The sequence below is a fragment of the Ranitomeya variabilis genome, chromosome 2 (genome assembly GCF_051348905.1).
Source record: "Ranitomeya variabilis isolate aRanVar5 chromosome 2, aRanVar5.hap1, whole genome shotgun sequence".
NCBI classification, from domain to species: Eukaryota; Metazoa; Chordata; class Amphibia; order Anura; family Dendrobatidae; genus Ranitomeya; species Ranitomeya variabilis.
Window position 1 is genome coordinate 1,051,653,958 of NC_135233.1, and position 23,686 is coordinate 1,051,677,643.

A 23,686-nucleotide genomic window follows, 5' to 3' on the forward strand; every position below is an offset into this window, starting at 1 on the left:
TTAATCGCTTTGGCCAGCGAATCCACAGACTGTGACAGGGACGCCACCCACTCCGGGGGACTAGATACCCTGGGGTCGGTAGCGGCGGAGGGCTCCTGGGCATCTGGGGCATCGCAGGCTGAGCAGAGGGAGGAACTCTGAGGCCGAGGAAGAGGAGCCTGGCAGGTGGTACACGTAGTAAAAAAGGTAGTATGCACCTTATTGATCTTTCTGGTCCTTGACTGGAACATGGTGTACGCTAAAGTAAAAGACAGTGCACAGGGCCTGTAAGCTGTGGAAGCGAGGGCGATGCTGCCAGGGAGAACTAACGTCGTCTCCTTACCCGTGGTCCTGTGTCCCGCTGAGAGAGGAAGAGCGGCGGTGCTGGTGGAGAGACAGCCAGTGGACAGGGCGCTGCACTTGGAGGAGCGCAGCCGGCAGTCAGAGCTCTGCACGTGGAGCTGGAGCTGCGGCATGCAGAGAAGGAAGATGGCCGCCGGGGGTTGGTGAGGGGAATCTCGCAGAGAGCGAGAAGCGCCAGGACCAGGGGGCGGAGCCGCCGAATGACGCGAAAAAGGGGGCGGAGCCTATCAGGAACCGGCCTGCTAGGCCGAAGCCGGGGACTAAATTTGCGGCTTCGGCCCGGCGCGCGGCCGAGGAGCGCCGGACCCTGAGACCCTGAAAAGGTGAGGGAGCCCTCCGGAACCGCTGGGACGACCGACCCTCCCCCAAATGTTATGGCACTTACCCCGACAGAAGGGGAGAAAAGCAGAGAAGCTTGCTGCACCAGCGGTCAAAGATCTTTTTCCATGGATCTGGTGAGCTGTGCCTGGGGGATTAGGACGGTGCAGGGTTGGGGGAAGCCTCTATCCACCATCCCCATGAAAGGGGGGTGGAGAGGAACCGTCCGCCTCCTTCCATCATCCGCTTTCTCAGTGGTGATGCAGTGGGGGCTGCACGGACGCCACAATGTAAGGTGCCTCTGAACAGCCGAAGTAAAAACCTGGTGGGCAGGGCAAAAAGTCCGGCAATAGGCCTGGCTGCAGAAGAGGATACTGAAGGTGACACTCCAGTGCTCGTCTGATAAGGGAGGGGGGGAGATCGGTGCCCTTGAAGGGGCCCGTCGCCACTAAAAATCAGCTCAGGCAGTGGCTTCCCACGTCGCAGGAGAGGATACGGAGAGGTGAAACTCCCGTGCTCGCCTGTTGTTGGTTCGGGGGAGATCGGAACATGAAAGAATCCGTCGCCCCCTTCGTCCGGGATAGAAAGGTTTAAATCCAGTGTGCCTCCTACAGACACTAAGCTTGAACTGGGTCTCTGGAAGCCAGCATGAGGGTGTATACTGCAGGGGAGGAGCTAACTCTTTTTTGTCTCAACTTAGTGTCAGCCTCCTAGAGACAGCAGCATAACACCCATGGTCCTGTGTCCCCCAATGTGGCGAAGGAGAAAAAAATTTTTCATTACATTTGCGAATTAGAAGTCCTCAGCTTACAACTCTGTCCCCTCATTTAGTATCCGCTGTCCCTCATGTTAAGATTCACTGACTGTTCGCTTTGAGCACTACTGGAATTTAATGCAATCTTGACCGTGCAGATGGAGTAATGAGGACCTTTAATTAGTAGAGTTAAGAGGATCACTTGTGGAACTGAGGTCCAGTGTCCCAGTCAGTGGTACCTGGCGGCGAGAGAGGCCCTGAATCCCTTACCTTCCGGCATCGCATTTCATTTGTCAGGGCTGGTGCAACATCATCAGTGTATTGTGTCATGACGTGGCGTCAGCCCTGGCTAATCAAAAGTCGAGACCGGAACGCTGGAAAATAAGAGTTTGTGGGCCTCCCATCTAGTCGCCAGGTATCACTGACCTGAACCGGAGTCCTGCGAATTGATCTGCTCACCTCTACTAATTAGCATATTAAAATACAACTTTATTCTAATGTAAAAGTAAAAGTAGTGAAATCTACACCATAAACAAATAACTTGTAGCAAAGCCACGTAGGCTAGGGTTACATCTTACCTCTGCAGGTTCTGATTAGATCAACTGACTAGCCCTCTATATAACCAGGCTAGCTGTTCTCCTTAGGGAAGCTGACCAGATTGGATGTGTCTTGGAGAGGAGAGACAGGCCAGATTCCCTTTCTAAGAGACTGCACAGACCGTGTGCAGAGAAGCGCTCGTATCAGTGGTTGCTATAGACAATAGCTGATTTGCTGGGTTATAAATCAGCCGTTTGTCATCTGCCCTCAGAGCCGATGGACTGCAGCGTAGGCCGGTGCTACTCCTACATCATCTACCCTGCGCCAGCAGCGCTGTTCCTTATCCTGATGATGGGCCTCAGAGATACCAGGTGATTGTGAACGGTGTCCTATTGACAGGTCTTCTGGATTTAGAGTATTTGTTGACCCTACCAAGGGTCGGACTTCCGCATGTGCTAGTCCCTAGGAAGAGTGGGGGTAAGGTGTATCCATGGAGATGCGGAGAACTATCCCATGGCCCAGATCGACATACGCACAGAATGTGGTTCCGTGTCCCACCAAGTGGAAGAGGTCAAGGACTTGCTGCATGCTATTGTTATCGGACGATATTTTCCTTTGTTCTGGGACAAGGAAGGATCACCTGACACCAATATCCCTGACCTGAAGAAGTCCCAGGACAACTTTGGGATGGCCCAGATCAGAAAATGTAAATGGGGTTCCCCTTGAGCCGATAGTGTTTCTGCAAGGGGCCATGCATAATGATTTGTTGTTTCGTGGGAACAAAGTGAAATGACAGGTGACAGAATGCCTCCTCAAGGCCCAAGAGGAAAAATCCAGGGGATATAATTCGGCTGCTCGAGTGAGACAATTTAGGCCTGGGGATCAGGTACTGTTAGTGCCCACAGGGAAGAGCAAGTTCCTTACCCAATAGCAGGGTCCCTATAAAGTGATGGAAAAGGTATGAGAGGTTAACAATAAAGTACAACAACCAGGGAAAAGGATGAGCTTTGCCATATATTATAGCAACCTACTAAAACCCTGGATAAGTAGTAACCCGCTCAAAAACCCCTGCTGGTTGGCCCAGTCAAAAACCAACCTTGCTGGTGCCAAAGTGGCAGGAACTTGGTCGCCTTCCAAAGATCAGCACAGCTGAGAATCAGTACCAAACATAGTGGCAGGTTCTTGGGAGTCACTAACCCGCCCTTGTGTGATCAAGCATGAGCCTCAAGTTTGGGTCAATTTAAAGCCCTGTCGGCTGTGTGTGGCAGACGGTGCCGAGCCCAGGCTTTGGGACGGGAGTGGGTGGTGAGGTGGTTATGTAGCCATGTCAGGTAGGATAGGGTTAAAACCTAGCTCTATAGGTTCTGATTTGATTGCCTGATTGTCCCTGTATACAACTAGGAAAGCTGAGGGAAGTTGACCAGACTGGATTTGTCTTGGGTCAGAGAAGAGAGACAGGACAGAATCCCTTTCTGAGAATAGAATGCACAGGCCGTGCTCAGAGAACAGCAAGTAACAGTGGTTCCTATGGACAAGAGCTGTTTTGTTTGACTGAGCTGGGGCTAGCTCAGCCATGTATGAGTAGCCAGGGTCTGTTCTGGTTAGTTAGCACCTGGACAAGGCTAGGGATTTATGTTTGAGTATGTTGTTTTGGTTCTGTGCTGTGGAAAGCAACAAAAACTGCATGTGTTTGGACCAAAACTGCATTGCCTTAGAGACTTTTCTAGGAGAGAAGACTGTATAAGTGATTTAATTTGAGTTTTGGGGTGGCACATTTGCCTCAATTTTAGTTTCTTCTCCTTTTGCTCCCCAAAAGCAATATTAAAAGGCATTCTAAATAATCTGTATGCTTTTGATCTCACAGTACGCTGCACTCCATCATATTTTTCAAGATAAGAATAGGAAGCCCATTGCTCTCCACATTGAGGTGTGGAGAGGAAGAAATGAATCCAAGTGTTCAAGGAGGGCAGGTCACACTCAGAGTGTAAACAGAGAAGAAAGCTAAGGGTATGTGCACACGTAGAATGGTCCACTGCAGATTTTTCCGCAGCGGATTTGATAAATCTGCAGGGCAAAACCGCTGCGCTTTTTCCTGCGGATTCATCGCGGTTTTTATTGCGGATTCCGCTGCGGGTTTACACCTGCAGTTTTCTATTGGAGCAGGTGTAAACCCGCAGCGGAATCCGCACAAAGAATTGACATGCTGCGGAATGTAAACCGCTGCATTTCCGCAAGTTTTTTTCCGCAGCATGTGCACTGCGGATTTTATTTCCCATAGGTTTACATTGTACTGTAAACGCATGGGAAACTGCTGCGGATCCGCAGCAAAATCCGCAGCGTGTGCACATACCCTAACTTTACAGTCTGTAATGGGAAGGAGATCACAGGTGGGAAGGAGAATCTTACACCCCTTAGGATCAGCAAAAGAAGGGTGAGTTCCCACACGAACTACAGGAGAAATTGATTCAGTAGCGAAGCTGCGCTGATGCATCATCCTCGTCACAAAGGCCTCTCATCCAGCATGCATTACTGGGAGGGATATGCCCACATAAGAAATCACTGAAATTAGGAGCACGTTGTAAAATAATAAATAACTTCGGAGACTTGACGTTAGTGCAACTGTTTTTCTTTAGAGAGTTAAAAATAAGATTTTTTTTTTTACCGTGTTAAGGGTATCCAGAGCCTTTAATAAAGGAAAGCGTAATTTACACTTAAAGGGAACCTGTCACCCCTAAAATCGCGGGTGTGGTAAGCCCACCGGCATCAGGGGCTTATCTACAGCATTCTGTAATGCTGTAGATAAGCCGCCGATGTATCCTAAAAGATGAGAAAAAGACATTAGATTATACTCACCCAGGGGCGTTCCCGCTGCTGCTACGGGTCCGGCGCCTCCCATCTTCATCAGATGACGTCCTCTTCTTGTCTTCAGGCTGCGGCTCCAGCGCAGGCGTACTTTGTCTGTCCTGTTGAGGGCAGAGCAAAGTACTGCAGTGTGCAGGCGCCGGGAAAGGTCAGAGAGGCCCGGCGCCTGCACACTGCAGTACTTTGCTCTGCCCTCAACAGGGCAGACAAAGTACGCCTGCGCAGGAGCTGCAGCGTGAAGACCAGAAGAAGACGTCATCTGATGAAGATGGGAGGCACCGTACCCGTAGCAGCAGCGGGAACGCCCCTGGGTGAGTATAATCTAATGTCTTTTTCTCATCTTTTAGGATACATCGGCGGCTTATCTACAGCATTACAGAATGCTGTAGATAAGCCCCTGATGCCGGTGGGCTTACCTCACCCGCGATTTTGGGGGTGGCAGGTTCCCTTTAATGGTGAAGCCATAAGGCTACGTGCACACGTTGTGGAAAGTCTTGCAGATTTTTCCAGACTGATTTTGGTCATTACTGCGGATTTACCACATTTTTTTGGCGGTTTTTGTGCGGATTTCACATGCGGTTTTACACCTGTGGATTTCTATTATGGAGCAGGTGTAAACCGCTGCGGAATCCGCACAAAGAATTGACATGCTGCTGAATAAACAAAGCAGTGTTTCCGTGCATTTTTTTCTGCAGCATGTGCACTGCGGATTCTGTTTTCCATAGGTTTACATGGTACTGTAAATGCATGGAAAACTGCTGCAAATCTGCAGCGACCAATCCATTGCGAATCTGCAGCAAAATCCACAGCGTGTGCACATACCCTAAAAGCGCAGCATAAAGATATACAAAGCTCATTTACCTAATCTGTAAAGGAAAGTGTGAATAGCAATAATCAGTAAACTAAACACAGCAGCAACTTCAGCTGTTCACATAGTTTGCTACGATGTATCAGTGTAGAAAAAAAATACATTCCAGAGGCTGTGTAGTTCACAGAAAAGTGCCTAGACTGAGGAGTGCAGCAGATTCTTCTCTGTGAATGAATGTGAACAAGAATGTTTCTATTTGCAAAATAGTGATGGGCTGAAACAAAGTTACAGGAGTTATTACGTACACAGCACTGACAAACAGGCTGAGCCACGCGTGGGCAGGAAGTCTTGGCAGGATCCAAATAACAAGTAACTGGGATCTCATCTTCATCACTTACTTCCATTGTTCCCAACAATAAAGTTGACGTTTGGTCCAAATTGGAACGGCCCCAGCATCGCATGGCACATGAAGTTCTTCAAGGAGATGCTTTCAATAATACCAACTTCAGCGGTGCTCTGCTAAAACACGATCACATCAAAACAGAACGCTCTCCTTTATGCAAAGCTAATGGAAATAGTCACATTTTTCATTTCCTCAGCCCCCTCCAGGAAAACTTTTCTCTATATGCGATGGTTAAAAAAACTAAACAAAACACAACAGACTCATTTATTACTTACCCTCCCCAGGTTCAGCGCTGAGTCTACACCACTGCCAAGTTCTCCATCGACATCGCTGCAGCCAATCAATGAGCTCAGCCAATCACTTGGTCTATATCACTTGAGCTGCTCAGCTCAATGATGACACTGGTATATGCAATCAACAGAGACCGAGGCATCGGCGGAGAAACGCCTCTGGACCCTGGCAGGGTGAGTAATACACTAGCTTGTTTGTTTGTTTTTTATAACGAACTGTACATATAGGGAAAAGCATTCAGAAAGAGGACAACCCCTTTAAATGTTGACTGTTGCTTCAACAATCATAAGCTCATTATTTTTCCAATGTAACCACCATAAAAAGTACTTTCTTTACCACAATTACCTTTTTTTTCTGTGAAAAATTCCTCTAAATTTAATGCTCTCTACTCGAGTATGGCAGGTGATCCAGCGATGTGCTTGAGTCCCCACCCCGCATGTTTCGTGGCTGTTAGAATATGTGCACACGTAGAAGTAACCTCTGCGGATTTTTCCACACCTGTTTTGAGAAATCCGCAGGTAAAAAGCACTGCGCTTTACATGCGGATTTTCCGCAGATTTTATGTGTTTTTTGTGCGAATTCCACCTGCGGATTCCTATTATGGAGCAGTTGTAAACCGCTGCAGAATCCGCACAAAGAATTGACATGCTGAGGAATAAACAAAGCAGCGTTTCCGCGCATTTTTTTCCGCATAATGTGCACTGCGGATTTAGTTTCCATAGGTTTACATGGTATTGTAAACTCATGGAAAACAGCTGCGAATCCACAGCGTCAAAACCGCTGCGATCCGCAGCAAAATCCACAACGTGTGCACATACCCTTAGACAGCCAAAAAAACCATACGGGATTGCCTGCGTACTCAAGGACCCGATATAAAACTGGAGGATCACAAAAAGTGGAACACAGCTCAGATATTATCACATGCTATATGGGATTGTACATTCATCGTATCTTACACATCCAGATATGCAAACAATAAGCCATGACAAATGCATGGAATAAGCAAAGGAACAAAGCTCCTGTACTCACGGACTGAGATTCCCCGTTCACGTAGGTAGAAGCTTGGGCTTCATGATCATCGTCAGCTCGCGCTCTCTTCCCATTTCCAGCTGTGTTCAGTGGACTCGATTCCTTTCTTTTAACCATTGCTCATGAAGCAATAAAAATAATTTAAAAACTCTGCAAATGACAAAAAGCACAAAAGTTCTCTCAATGCAGGTTCATCTACTACGTGTAAGACATCATCTACACTGCAAGACCGAGCTTACACCATAGCAGCCCGCACCCCCAAGAAACAGCAGCAGCGTCTCCTCGGTAGAAGACCCCCTTTCTAGCAGTAGGATCAGATGCAGGGACTCCTATAGCTTAGCAGTAGACACAGCAATAATCATCCAGCAGTGACAGCAGAATGATCTCTCTTACCTCTTTCTACTTAGCAAAAGTAGCAGAATTCATTTCAAACCCATCTAACCCCCTGACATTGTAAGAGCGGGGGTCTCTTCTTTCTAAGATAAACAGCAGTAAGACCCTCAGCTTCCCTAGCGCAGCTTCCATCCCCCTAGATTACATGTGGAGGAGAATCATAGGGTTCCCACAGCCACAGATAACAGGTAGGGGCTGTAATCACTGCCCCCTACCTGAAACGAAGTGTCATCAATGATGCTCATTTCCTGGGGCTGGGCTAGTCCCTGTGTGCTGTGCACAGTGACAGTGCACTCTCTCACCAGCTCAGATCAATAATAATCAGCTCACACCTGAATGTGTTGTCAGAGTACCAGGCGTGCAGATATAAACGATGCCCCAGCAAGTGACGTAACTGGTTGCTGCATACCGGGTATTCTGAAAAAGAGCTGTCGCCAGCTTCTTACTACTGATTTGAGTCAGTAAGAGAGCGCTCTGTCACTGTGCACATCGCGCAGGGACTAGCCCAGCCATGAGGCTTCATTTGAGTATCATAGCATGCACTGGTCGTACTTAAACAAATCAAGCAGTACAAAAAGGAAAAAAAAAAAAAAAAAGAGAAAGAAAAGTCGTTACAGTGAAGAAAAAAAGTATTTAGCCAGCGACCAATTGTGCAAGTTCTCCCACTTAAAAAGATGAGAGAGGCCTGTAATTGACATCATAGGTAGACCACAACTATGAGAGTCAAAATGAGAAAACAAATCCAGAAAATCACCTTGTCTGATTTGGCAACATTTATTTTGCAAAATACAGTGGAAAATAATTATTGGTCACCTAAAACATGCAAGATTTCTGGCTCTCACAGACCTGTAACTTCTTCTTTAAGAGGCTCCTCTGTCCTCCACTCATTACCTGTAGTAATGGCACCGGTTTGACCTCGTTATCAGTATAAAAGACACCTCTCCTCAACCTCAAACAGTCACACTCCAAACTCCACTATTGTGAAGACCAAAGACTGATGATCTGACTCGATCTGGGGCTCCACGTAAAATCTCACCCCGTGGGGTCAAAACGATCACAAGAATGGTGAGCAAAAATCCCAGAACCACACGGGGGGACCTAGTGATAGACCTGCATAGAGCTGGGACCACCGTAACAAAAGCTACCATCAGTAACACACTACGCCGCCAGGGACTCAGATCCTGCAGTGCCAGACGTGTCCCCCTGCTTAAGCCAGTACATGTCCGGGCCCATCTGAAGTTTGCTAGAGAGCATTTGGATTATCCAGAAGAGTATTGGGAGAATGTCATATGGTCTGATGAAACCAAAGTAGAACTGTTTGGTAGAAACAAAACTCGTCGTGTTTGGAGGAGACAGAATGCTGAGTTGCATCCAAAAGAACACCATACCTACTGTGAAGCATGGGGGTGGCAACATCATGCTTTGGGGCTGCTTCTCTGCAAAGGGACCAAGACGATGAATCCGTGTACATGAAAAAATGAATGGGGCCATGTATTGTGAGATTTTGAGTGCAAACCTGTTATGAACTGGTGGCCTAGGAGCAGCATGGACGAGCTCTGGAGTAGGTGGCCTCTATACTGACCGCAGACCCTGAACTTAACACATCAACTAGAAGTAGCCGTGGGATGTTCCTGGCACTCCCTAGACACCTCGTCACGGCCGGAGGACTAATTACACCTAAAGAAAGAAACAGGAATACTATCTTGCCTCAGAGAAAATTCCCAAAGGAAAGGCAGCCCCCCACAAATATTGACTGTGAGAGGAGAGGGAAATTACAAACGCAGACTGAAAACAGAATTTAGCAAAGGAGGCCACGCTACCTAGAAAGAAAAGACAGGAAAGAGTACTGTGCGGTCAGTATAAAAAATACTACAAAATCCACCACAGAGAATACAAAAATCTCCACACCTAACTAAAGGCATGGAGGGTAAGGCTAGGTTCACATTGCGTTAGTGGGTGATCGCTAACGGACAGCGTTGCACGGCGAAAATGTCGCAATTAACGCCGTGCAACGGGTCCGTTAGCGCACCCATTGACAGCAATGTAAATTTCGCCTGCAGCGCATCACTAGCGCGTGCCTTTTTCAGCTCGCGCTAGTGATGTGCCGTTCTTCTGTGACGCGCCTCGGACGCTGCTTGCAGCGTCCGCGGCGCGCCCGAGGTCCGTTCCCCGCTCTCGCAGATCGGGGATCTGCGAGAGCGGGGACGTTAACGCGACCCCTGAACGCGGCCCCTAAATAAACATTGCGTTAGCGCAATCTGCTAGCGCTAAACGGATTGCCCTAACGCAATGTGAACCTAGCCTAACTCTGACTCCAGAGCTTCCAACTTGGCTGAGTAAATCTTAACACAGACAAAGCTGGACAAGAAAAAACATAGCAATTCACAGAGCTATTAAGTCCACCGCATGTGGACTGCAAAAACAGAGCCAGGACTTATCTTTGATGATTTGGACAATCCAGAAGGAGAAACCAAGCAGAGATGTGGATCCCTAGAAATCAATGGACAACTGGCACTCAGTAAAGGAAGGAGCCAGACTAAATAGCCCCGTCCAAAGTGGAAGCAGCTGATGACTGTTGTGAAGGACAAACAGCAGCACTACCACTTATAACCACCGGAGGGAGCCTAAGAGCAGAACCCACAACAGAATTCACAACACAAACCTCCTTCCACCAGCAAGGGCATTGAAGATGAAACGTGGATGGGTCTTTCAGCATGATAATGATCCCAAGCACACTGCCAGGGCAACGAAGGAGTGGCTTCGTAAGAATCATATGAAAGTTCTGGAGTTGCCCAGCCAGTCTCCAGATCTCAACCTCATAGAAAACCTTTGGAGGGAGTTGAAAGTCCGTGTTCCCCAGCGACAGGCCCAAAACATTACTGCTCTAGAGGAGATCTGCACAGAGGAATGGGCCAACATACCACCAACAGTGTGTGCCCACCTTGTGAAGACTAACAGGAAATGTTTCACCACTGCTAATGCCAACAAAGGATATATAACAAAATATTGAAATGAACTTTTGTTAATGACCAAATAATTATGTTCCACCATAATTTGCAAAATAAATCTTACCAAATCAGACAATGCCATTTTACTGGATTTGTTTTCTCATGTTGACTCTCATAGTTGTGGTCTACCTATGATGTCAATTACAAGCCTATCATCTTTTAAAGTGGGAGAACTTGCTCAGAAAATAGTTAAGATTATGGAATTAAATAGGTATTTATGAGGAAAATTACTTTGGACTTTGGTCCACACCTCTAAATACAAGAAAAAGTGTAATCCCTATAGAACTAAAAATGTCTGTGACTTTATACTATTTGTTTTAGTAAAGTTTTTAAAGGGAACGCATCAGCAGAGTTGTGCCGCAGATAGCAAGAAGGCAGCAGATAATATTTTCCTCAAACACTCATTGTGGCATTTCAGAAAAAAACACACTGTGTGCAGAATCATTAGGCAAGTTGTATTTTAGAGGATTATTTTTATTAGTAGATGGTGGCCCGATTCTAACGTATCGGGTATTCTAAAATATGCATGTCCACGTAGTATATTGCCCAGTGACGTAGTATACAGCACAGAGCCACGTAGCATATTGGCCAGTCACGTAGTATACAGCACAGAGCCACGTAGTATATTGCCCAGCCACGTAGTATATTGCCCAGCCACGTAGTATATTGCCCAGCCACGTAGTATATTGCCCAGCCACGTAGTATATTGCCCAGCCACGTAGTATATTGCCCAGCCACGTAGTATATTGCCCAGCCACGTAGTATATTGCCCAGCCACGTAGTATATTGCCCAGCCACGTAGTATATTGCCCAGCCACGTAGTATATTGCCCAGCCACGTAGTATATTGCCCAGCCACGTAGTATATTGCCCAGCCACGTAGTATATTGCCCAGCCACGTAGTATATTGCCCAGCCACGTAGTATATTGCCCAGCCACGTAGTATATTGCCCAGCCACGTAGTATATTGCCCAGCCACGTAGTATACAGCACAGAGCCACGTAGTATATTGCCCAGCCACGTATGTCACAGGTTAAAAAATAACAAAACACCTTCCAGGGCCCCTTGCAGACCTGTCGCCTCCTTCTCGTGCAGGCCCTGTGATGACGTCGCGGTCACATGACCGTGACGTCATGGAAGGTCCTTCTCGCAGACCATCCTTGCCACCAGAATCTGCCGCTTGCATGGAGCGGTCACCGGAGCGTCGCGAGGAGCGGGAAAGGTGAGTATATAATGATTTTTAATTTTTTTTAAACATTAGATGTTTTTACTATTGACGCTGCATAGGCAGCATCAATAGTAAAAACTTGGTCACACAGGGTTAATAGGGGCGGTAACGGAGTGAGTTAGCCGCGGCATAACGTGGTCCGTTACCGCCGGCATTAACCCTGTGTGAGCGGTGACTGGAGGGGAGTATGGAGCGGGCGCCGGGCACTGACTGCAGAGGAGTAGGGAGGGACTAATCGGACTGTGGCCGTCGATGATTGGTCGCGGCAGCCATGACAGGCAGCTGGCGAGACCAATCAGCAACTTGGATTCCATGACAGACAGAGGCCGAGACCAATGAATATCCGTGACAGAAAGATAGAAGGACAAAAAGACGGAAGTGACCCTTAGACAATTATATAGTAGATTGATCAACAACTATGTTCTCAATCAACCCAAAAGACTCATATCAAATACCAAATATATTCCCATCTCAATTATCAGAATCAAACAGCACGTAGTAATCACATGGGCCAAGAGCATATTTTAGTCTCCAGCTCTCCCCAACTCATACAACAATGAAAACTCCAATGTAGTACTCCAGTATAAATATAAATACAAGAGGAAGGAGTAAACAAAACATTAACAAAAGAAATAAAAGAATATTAATTTAATAAATGTACAAACAAACAAGTGAAATTTTTAGGGTATGTGCACACGTTAGGATTTCTTGCAGAAATTTCCTGAAGAAAACCGGAAATTTTCTGCAAGAAATCCGCATTTTTTTTTTGCGTTTTTTTCCCGTTTTTTTCGCTTTTTTTTAGCAATTTGCAAGCGAAATTAGCTTGCAGAATGCTAAAGTTTTCCAAGCGATCTGTAGCATCGCTTGGAAAACTGACTGACAGGTTGGTCACACTTGTCAAACATAGTGTTTGACAAGTGTGACCAACTTTTTACTATAGATGCAGCCTATGCAGCATTAATAGTAAAAGATAGAATGTTTAAAAATAATAAAAAAAAGCCGGATTACTCACCGGTAATGCTCTTTTAGTGAGTCCACGACAGCACCCTACTGGAGAGAGGGATCCGCCCCGCAGGAACAGGAAACCTATTGAGAAATAAATGGGGGCGGTCCGCCTCTCCTCCTCAGTTTTGATTTCAGAGTACCCGGAGGACCGCCAGTATTAGGCAAATATCATTTATTTCATTGTTTAAACTTATTTGCTTATGATTAAAAGGATTTTACTCAAATAATATGTATTATATTAATCTACGGAAGGGATGTAAGAGGGTGCTGTCGTGGACTCACTAAAAGAGCATTACCGGTGAGTAATCCGGCTTTTTACTCTTCGCCACGACAGCACCCTACTGGAGATCTTTCAGAGACCATCACCTAGGGAGGGGACCACCGTGCTGAGGACAGTCCTGCCAAAGTCTAGGTCAGAAGTTGACGATAGGTCTAGCCTATAGTGGTTATAAAATGTAGAAGGGTTTGACCACGTTGCCGCCTTACATATAGTTTCAATCGGGACGTCTCCCCTCTCTGCCCAGGAGGATGCCATCGCTCTGGTAGAGTGTGCCGTTATGCCTTCCGGAGGGTTTTCTTTCCTCGCGGAGTAAGCCAGTCTGATAGCCTCTCTGATCCACCGGGATAAGGTGCTTTTTGTTACTCCATGACCCTTCTTGACGCCCTGGAAGGAAATAAACAGAGCCCTACTCTGTCGCCAGCTGCTGGTCTTTTCAATGTATTTTAACACTACTCTTTTAACGTCTAGAGTGTGATATTTTTGTTCTTCAGGAGTGGATGGATTACTGAAGAAAGTGGGCAAGATTATTTCTTGTGACCTGTGGAATTTTTTTGCTACTTTGGGCAGGTAGGAAGGGTCTGGTTTAAGAATTAGCTTATCCTGAAAGGTTAACAAAAAAGGTGGATCTATAGAGAGTGCTTGGATGTCACTGATTCTCCTAGCTGAAGTCAGTGCTACCAAGAGGGCCGTTTTTAGTGATAGACATTTAATTGGTATTGAGTCTATTGGCTCGAATGGAGAGTCTGTTAGGGCTTGTAAGACTAAATTTAAATCCCAGGGTGGAATCCTAGGTATGTTAACTGGATTCATTCTTTCGCAGGCCGTAATAAATCTGGATACCCATCTATCCCCCGCGATGTTATGGCCATAGAGGGCTCCTAGCGCTGAAACATGAACCTTTAAGGTGTTTACAGTTAGACCTAGTTCTCTCCCTTTTTGAAGAAACTCCAGGATAGAATGTATCGGAATTTCTGATGTGTCGGTAGATGTATGGAATTGAAAAAATTTTCTCCATACTCTTGTATAGATTTTTGTGGTGGAGGGTTTTCTACTATGGAGAAGCGTATCAATTAAACCCCCCGAGAATCCTCTCGATCTTAACATCTGCCTCTCAAGTTCCAGGCCGTCAGGTGTAGATTGTCCACCTGAGGGTGGAAAAACGGACCCTGGAAGAGAAGGTTGGGCGTTGAGGGGAGGACCCAAGGATCTGAGACCGACATGGTCTGTAACCATGAGAACCATGGTCTCTTGGGCCAGAATGGAGCTATCAGTACAACTCTCGCCCCTTCTTCCCTGATTTTGCGTATAACTTGAGGAAGCAATATGATCGGAGGAAACGCGTACGCCAGACTGAACTGCCAAGGGGCTTGGAGAGCGTCCAGAATGTCCGGATGATCCGCTGGAGATAGAGAAGCAAATCTCCGGACTTTTCTGTTTTTCCTTGTGGCGAAGAGATCTATCTGAGGACGGCCCCAAAGAGATATTATGTCCAGAAATATCTGCTGGTTTAGACACCACTCTCCTTGCCTCAGGGTGTGTCTGCTTAAGAAGTCCGCCTGCTGATTGCTTGCTCCCCTTATGTGCAATGCAGTAAGGGATGTTAGGTGACTTTCTGCTAGATTTAAGATTTCCGTAGCAGAAGACATCAGAGTCTCTGATCGCGTACCTCCTTGCCGATTTAGATACGCCACCGTGGTGGTGTTGTCGGACAGGACTCTGACGTCTTTCCCCCGAATCTGTGGGAGGAAATGGTATAAGGCGTATTTTACAGCATTCAGTTCTTTAAAGTTAGAGGAGCTGCAATTTTCTTCCCTGCTCCATAAACCCTGGCAATAATCGTTCCCCATATGAGCGCCCCATCCATGAGGACTGGCGTCAGTGGTTATGGTGTGAGATGGCGTTATTACCCATGGAACCCCACTCAACAAATGGTTTGAGTCTAGCCACCACTCTAAGGAAGTTAAAACCTCCTGAGATAAGGTTATTTTTGTATTTAGGTGACCAAATAACCGTCTATCCTCTTGTAAAATTTGATGTTGTAGGACTCGAGTGTGGTGTTGAGCCCATCTCACTGCTGGTATACAAGAGATAAGAGACCCTAGTAACGACATAGCTTGTCTTAGGGATATACGAGGATTAGTTATTGCGGCTAGGACTTTGTGTCTGATCAGTAGGATTTTTACCTGCGGCAGGAGACACTTTTGGGATATGGAGTCTAACTGGAACCCCAAAAACGCCTGACGGGAAAGCGGAGTGAGTCTGGATTTGTCGGTATTGATTATCCAGCCCAGGTCCTGTAGAGAGGAAATTGCGTGAGCCAAACGATCGGCACATTGAGTAACTGAATTTCCTATTACCAAAAAGTCATCCAGATAGGGCACAATCAAAGTTTCCTTCTGGCGTAGGTATGCCATCACCTCTAGCATTATCTTGGTGAAGATCCTCGGCGCTGTTGAGAGGCCGAAGGGTAAGGCCGCATACTGGAAGTGACGAACCTCGTTGTTGATTTTTACCGCCACTCTGAGGAATTTTTGGTATCTGTTATGAATGGGGAGATGATAGTAAGCATCCTTTAGATCAATGCCCCCCATCATACAGTTTGGGAAGAGGAGTTTTATGGTGGACCTAATGGACTCCATTTTAAATGTATAATTTTCAATGAATGAATTGAGTTTTTTAAGGTTTATGATGGTTCTGAAAGAACCGTCGGGCTTAGAGATTAAGAATAGGGGAGAATAGAATCCCCTACCCTCCTGTCCCACTGGCACTTGGACTAGGACCCGTTTTGATATTAGGGTTTGAATTTCAAGCTCTAAAGCCTGTTGCTGTATAGGCGAGCTGAGAGTTGTTATAATATAAGACTCGTGGGGTACACGAGAGAATTTTAATTTAATTCCATCTCGGACGATATTTAAAACCCACGAGCTAGATGTTATCTTCTCCCATTGGGTGGTGAAAAATTTAAGTCTGCCCCCAACTGGTATGTCCTCAGTATTTGTCTTTTGGGGGGTTGGGTCTTCTAAACATGGTACCTCTCTGCTTGTCGTCCTTAGGGGTCCATGTTGTAGAACTATCCGTTTGCCTCCTTTTGCCAAACGGCCTCCTTTTAAAGGCTCTCCTGTAAAACGGAATAGAGGTTTCAGGAAAAGCTTTCTTCCTGTCCTTTGCCTTTTTGAGTATCTCATCTAAGGTTTTACCAAAGAGGTACTCACCCTCACATGGGATTGCGCATATTTTAGACTTAGATTGCGCGTCCCCTTTCCAACTCTTCATCCATAGGGCTCTTCTTGCGTTATTTACAAGGCCCGCAGATCTTGCTGCTAAACGGAGTGAGTCGGCGGAGGCGTCTGCCAGAAAGGCCGCTGCTCCTCGTATTAAAGGGATGGCTGCTCTTAGTTTTTCCCTCGAGCTTTTCTTTTCAATTTGCTGGTCTAACTGATCAATCCAGATGATCATTGACCGGGCCGCGCAAGTGCTGGCTACTGCAGGTTTGAATATCCCTGTAGCCGCTTCCCAGGAACGTTTAAGGGATGATTCAGCCTTACGATCCAAAGGATCGACCAATAGTCCCGCATCCTCCACAGGTAGAGTGGATTGTTTGGAGGTAGAGGCTACAGCTGCGTCGACCTTAGGGACTTTGGTCCAAGTAAGAAGCTCCTCCTCACTAAACGGATATTTGCGTTTTGAGGCTGAGGGTAGAAAGCCTCTCTGATCTTGCTTCTCCCACTCTCTTTTAATCAATGTTTTCACTGCTGGAATAACCGGAAAACATCTCCTCTTTCTGTCTGCCAAACCCGCGAACATTATTTCTTGCGCGGTTTGCGCACCCTTAGACTCCTCACACCCCATGGTATTTCGAATAGATTTTACCAAGTTGTCCACACTGTCCAAGGGGAAACATGAGCGTCCCTCAATCTCTGATGAGGATGATGACGCTGGACATGATGATAGGGAGGCATCTGACAGTATCGGTTGGTCACTGTCGGAGTCTGACACAAGTGTTGGCGTTTTAGATTTAGAACTACGCGGTTTTTCCTGGGTCATATTTTTTAGTTCTTCTCTAATAATGGCCCGTAGGTCCGTAATGGACACTGCTGCTCCCTGTGTTTCTTTTAAACAGTCCTCACAAAGTTTTTTGGGGTATGAGTCAGGGAGGGGCTGGTTACACAAGGCACATTCCCTGTGCTTCGTTTTTTGTCGTTTTTTGCTCTAAGCGTGTAAGTAGAGAGAGAAAGGGAAAAGAGAGAGATAGGGAGACAGCGTTAGCTTAATAGGTAGAGTTCACAACTCACCCAGTGAAGCAAATAATACCGGATCAGAAGGCCGAGATCCTGTTCTGGAACCGTCGCTTTTACGAGCGGTGTCCGAGGATCCTCTGGCGTGATCTTTGGCGGGGGGTACTGGAACTCCGGTTGTAGGGTCCATGGCACCTGGGGATGACATCTCTGCATCGCCGATTCAGCGTTAGTGAGCGCTTTAAATAGAGCGCCAAAACGTTTTTTTTTTTTTTTTTTCTCGCGCATGCGCAGATCAGTGCCGGCTCCCCCGCCCTGGATCCGGCCTAGGCGCCCCGGAAGTCCAAGAACCACTTCCGGGGTAGCCTGTATGTGCGGCGGTCGGCGCACGCGCGGCCCGGGATTCCACGCCGGCCGCTGGAAGGTCACCTTACCCGGCTCCTGCTGCCGTACCGCACGCTGGGAAGGACGCCGGTCGGCCTTTCCCGGACCCGGCCGTCTGCCCGCTCCATCAGACGAGGGGGGAGCCGTCTAACGGAACTCCCCCGACGCTGCTTCTGAGCCGCAGCCCCTGCCGTTCTCACGGATACTGCGCAGGCGGCATGCAAGCCCAGGTATGTCTTCTCAGTAAGAGTCCTGTCGTTCCCGCAGGAACAGGAAACCTAAACTGAGGAGGAGAGGCGGACCGCCCCCATTTATTTCTCAATAGGTTTCCTGTTCCTGCGGGGCGGATCCCTCTCTCCAGTAGGGTGCTGTCGTGGCGAAGAGTAAAAATGGTTATACTCACCTGCAGACAGCCGATCTCCTCAGCGGCGTCGGTTCCTATAGATGGTGTGTGTGTGCAGGACCTTCGATGACGTCGCAGTCACGTGAGCGGTCACATGAGCGGTCTCGTGACCAATCACAAGACAGTGACGTCATCGCAGGTCCTTCACACACACCATCTATAGGAACAGAAGCGGCAGCATGCACCGCTGAGAGGCGGGAAGACTCCGGGGCCATCGAAGGTGAGTATATCACTATTTTTTATTTTAATTCTTTTTTTTTTTACCAATTATATGGTGCCCAGTCCGTGGAGGAGAGTCTCCTCTCCTCCACCCTGGGTACCAACCGCACATGATCTGCTTACTTCCCGCATGGTGTGCACAGCCACATGCGGAAAGTAAGCAGATCAATGCATTCCTAGGTGTGCGGAATCCCCGCAATTCCGCAAATTTAATGAACATGTTGCTTTTTTTTCCGCGATGCGATTTTTTCGCGGAAAAAAATGCAACATTTGCACAAGAAATGCGGAATACACTGTAAATAATAGGAGGCATATTTAAGCGTTTTTTTCACGTTTTTATAGCAAAAAAACGCCAAAAAAAAGCGAAAAATACTGTACGTGTGCACATGGCCTTAAGTACAAAAAGATCAAGATAAAACAAGGAGGAAACAATGTCAGTATCCTGAGGAGATCCAACCGGTCAGTAGTATGACATGGGCAAGCTCAGGTGCAGACTAACGTCCGCATTATATTATCAATCACCAAACACATATCGCTACATAGTGAATATCCATATATAACTGCCCCAAAGTAAAGCGCTATGTTAAGTAATGTGCTTACCCATCGTGAGTCCAAACCGGCAAGAGTCTCCCCGCAACCCTTGACGCGCGTTTCGTGTGCCCGCTTTCTCAAAAGGGGAAGTAGCAAAGCGGGCACGCGAAACGCGCATCAGAGCTTGCGGGGAGACTCTTGCCGGTCTGGACTCACGATGGGTAAGCACATTACTTAACATAGCGCTTTACTTTGGGGCAGTTATATATGGATATTCACTATGTAGCGATATGTGTTTGGTGATTGATAATATAATGCGGACGTTAGTCTGCAGCTGAGCGCTGCTGCCTGTGCTTGCCCATGTCATTTTATCTTGATTTTTTTGTACTTAAAAATTACACTTGTTTGTTTGTAAATGTATTTATTAATAAAAGAATTTTCTTTTGGTAATGTTTTGTTTACTCCTTCCTCTTGTATATATTCCCACCTCACTTGTTTATTTTCACCAGGTAAACCAATATAACTGCACAAAATTTAGAAATAAACATTTCTGACATGCAAAAACCAAACCCCAAAAAATGAGTGCCCAATATAGCCCCCTTTCTTTATGATGACACTCAGCAGCCTTCCACCCATAGATTCTGTCAATTGCTTGATCTGTTTACGATCAACATTGGGTCCAGCAGCCACCACAGCCTCCAGACACTGTTCCGAGAGGTGGACTGTTTTCCCTCCCTGTAGATCTCACATTTTATGAGGGACCACAGGTTCTCTATGGGGTTCAGATCAGGAGAACAAGGGGCCATGTCATTATTTTTTCTTCTTTGAGACCTTTACTGGCCAGCCACGCTGTGGAGTAGTTGGAGGCATGTGATGGAGCATTGTCCTGCATGAAAATCATGTTTTTCTTGAACGATACTGACTTCTTCCTGTACCACTGCTTGAAGAAGTTGTCTTCCAGAAACTGGCAGTAGGTCTGGGAGTTGAGCTTCACTCCATCCTCAACCCGAAAAGGTCCCACAAGTCCATCTTTGATGCTACCAGCCCATACCAGTCCCCCACCTCCACCTTGCTGGCGTCTGAGTCGGAGTGGAGCTCCCTGCCCTCTACTGATCCAGTCTCTGGCCCATCAAGAGTCACTCATTTCATCAGTCCATAAAACCTTTGAAAGGTCAGTCTTAAGATATTTCTTGGCCCAGTCTTTGACGTTTTATCTAATGTTTCTTGTACAAAGGTGGTCGTTTTTCAGCCTTCCTTACCTTGGCCATGTCCCTGAGTATTGCACACCTTGTGCTTTTTGTTACTCCAGTAACGTTGCAGCTCTGAAATATGGCAAAACTGGTGGCAAATGGCATCTTGACGCTTGATTTTCCTCAATTCATGGGCAGTTATTTTGCACCTTTTTTGCCCAAATCGCTTCTTGCGACCCAGTTGGCTATTTGCCATGAAACACTTGATTGTTCGGAGATCACGCTTCAAAAGTTTGGCAATTTCAAGACTGCTGCATCCCTCTGCAAGACATCTCACAATTTTGGACTTTTCAGAGCGTCAAATCTCTCTTCTGACCCATTTTGCCAAAGGAAAGAACGTTGCCTAATAATTAAGCACACCTTATATAGGGTTTTGATGCCATTAGACAACACCCCTCCTCATTACAGAGATGCACATCACCTGATTTACTTAATTGGTAGTTGGCTCTCAAGCCTGAACAGCTTCGAGTAGGACAACATGTATAAAACATATCATGTGATCAAAATACAACTTGCCTAATAATTCTGCCCACAGTGTAGTTTGAAGATCTGGGGAACCAGACAAGCCGAGACTCGTCCCCAGTCTTACCCCAAGACCACTGCAGGTGATAACAGGTCGCCCCCTATGGGAGAGACTTGTCATACACCCCTAGCAGCGCTGGGAGGAGCCGGCTGGGGCGGCTGTGCCTGGTTAGTTTGGTTTCCGGCAGATCTTCTGTTTTCTGACTGAAGTTCTTGCTGCCCATGTTTTAGCCAATATGAATCAGCTGACTGTTTCCACATAAGACCTCTGCTTGCTTGTTAGTAACTGGAAACGTTCTTACCACCTGCCAGAAGGGGAAAGTGTGAAATATTGATGTCTAGTTCTGCTCCGCTCCCACCACAGAAATGGTTTCCATTCACTGGCAGCAAGCAGAAAAGTTGAAGCCTGTGACACAAGGCAGCCACGCACGCCTGGTCGTGGGGGGTCAGTAACACTTTTTGGGGGGCGGCAGAAGGTCCAGTGTTCGGCACTGAACAACCCGACTATTAGCGCAGAGGGAGGAAACTAACGTCTATACAGTCCGCTGCCTATACGAACCAATCACAGAGCAGCTTTCATCTCAGATATTACTCCTGCAAAATGAAAGCTGCGCTGTGATTGGTTTCTATGAGCACCTGACGTAAATAAATAAATGTGATTTTCCCGCCCGCCCATGTACACAGTACTATGAGCAGAGTCCACTCACCAGTCCGTTATACCGACACTCACCTCCACGGTGACACAACCGGCACACGGGACCCCTGCGGTGACCAAACACAACAAACCCCGGCCCCAACCTGCCTCACACACGGAGCACAGGAAGCGGGATTCCAGGCCCCGCCCACCTGCGCGGTAAAACAGCTGGAATACGTCATCAGGCGTCCCGAGCTGTGCCGCCGCTAGGGGGCGAGCATTGTGTTATCCCCGTGTCTGCGATACCGGCGGCCATGTTTGTGGAGTCCTGAAGACCTTTCAATAGGGAAGGGATATTGTGATGCTAAAAGTTTATTTTTTTTATAATTTCATCGTTGTGAGCAAAGTTTTTAGTTTTAAGATGTTTTTTTTTTGCCCAGTTCATCAATTGCAACTTTGTTTAAAGAAAGTTTCACTTTTTTTTGCTGAAATAATTGTTGACGCCCCCTATCCCCCCGGACTGATTGTATATATCTTGTTTTTACCTTATACGCTAAAAAGTCACGAAAAATGGACAAATCTGTCCTCTGATGACATTCACAGGGGTCCTGATGACAGGCAGCAATAGCGACAATCACACACAGAGGCCTATATTTATTTATTGTAATAAAGTGTTTACATGAAAGAAAGAAAATATTCAAACTAGATCCGATACAATGTGTAAGGGAAGAGGGAAAAGACAAAAAACTTCTCATGGTAGAATTGTGTTTAATTTGGCACATTCCGCTGAAGGCTAAAGTCTGGGCTAAAGGTTATAAAGCGGGAACGTAACAAAAAAATCAATTATTTTAATTAAAAAAAATAGAAAAATGTAAATATATATATATACACTAGATGGTGGCCCGATTCTAACGCATCGGGTATTCTAGAATATGCATGTCCACGTAGTATATTGCCCAGCCACATATGTCACAGGTTAAAAAATAAAAAATAAACATATACTCACCTTCCGAAGGGCCCCTTGTAGTTCTGTCGCCGGTGTTCGGTTCAGGCGGCAGCTTCCGGTCCCAGGATGTGATGACGTCGCGGTCACATGACCGTGACGTCATGGCAGGTCCTTGTCGCACACCATCCTTAGCCCCGGAACCTGCCGCTTGCATGAACCGGTCACCGGAGCGTCAGAAAGGCGGCAGAAGGTGAGTATATAATGATTTGTTATTTTTTTTTATTATTTTTAACATTAGATGTTTTTACTATTGAGGTTGCATAGGCAGCCTCAATAGTAAAAACTTGATCACACAGGGTTAATAGCGGCGGTAACGGAGTGAGTTACCCGCGGCATAAGGCGGTCCATTACCGCTGGCATTAACCCTGTGTGAGCGGTGACTGCGGGGAGTATGGAGCGGGCGCCGGGCAGTGACTGAAGAGGAGTAGGGAGGGACTAATCGGACTGTGCCCGTCGCTGATTGGTCGCGGCAGCCATGACAGGCAGCTGGCGAGACCAATCAGCGAATGAATATCCGTGACGGAAGTTGCCGACAGAAAGACGGAAGTACCCCTTAGACAATTATATATATATATATATATATATATATATATATATATATATATATATACACAGTACAGACCAAAAGTTTGGACACACCTTCTCAATTAAAGATTTTTCTGTATTTTCCTGACTATGAAAATTGTACATTCACACTGAAGGCATCAAAACTATGAACTAACACATGTGGAATTATATACTTAATAAAAAAGTGTGAAACAACTGAAATTATGTCTTATATTCTAGGTTCTTCAAAGTAGCCACCTTTTGCTTTGATGACTGCTTTGCACACTCTTGGCATTCTCTTGATGAGCTTCAAGAGGTAGTCACCGGGAATGGTTTTCACTTCACAGGTGTGCCCTGTCAGGTTTAATAAGTGGGATTTCTTGCCTTATAAATGGGGTTGGGACCTTCAGTTGTGTTGTGCAGAAGTCTGGTGGATACACAGCTGATAGTCCTACTGAATAGACTGTTAGAATTTGTATTATGGCAAGAAAAAAGCAGCTAAGTAAAGAAAAACGAGTGGCCATCATTACTTTAAGAAATGAAGGTCAGTCAGTCCGAAAAATTGGGAAAACTTTGAAAGGCTACGTTCACATTAGCGTTGCGTCAGGCGCAGCCGCGGCGACGCATGCATCATGCGCCCCTATATTTAACATGGGGGGCGCATGGACATGCGTTGCACTTGCATTTTGTGAAGCATGT

At 46.6% G+C, this 23,686-nt stretch overlaps 1 protein-coding gene across 2 annotated transcripts in view; it reads right to left on the reverse strand.

The window, feature by feature from the left end:
* SMC6 (structural maintenance of chromosomes 6) overlaps positions 1-21,694 on the reverse strand; it is a 120,382-nt gene extending 98,688 nt beyond the window's left edge. The window contains exons 1-3 of one of the 2 annotated variants that reach the window (XM_077291470.1): positions 21,532-21,694; positions 7,345-7,494; positions 6,020-6,137 (exon numbers count right to left, since the gene is read on the reverse strand). In XM_077291470.1, the coding sequence (XP_077147585.1) occupies positions 6,020-6,137; positions 7,345-7,461 (235 nt within the window). In that variant the 5' untranslated portion in view covers positions 7,462-7,494; positions 21,532-21,694. Of the gene's footprint in view, positions 1-6,019; positions 6,141-7,344; positions 7,495-21,531 lie in introns of both variants that reach the window. The other variant, XM_077291469.1, reaches the window with a different exon arrangement.
* Positions 21,695-23,686: the final 1,992 nt, after the last annotated feature.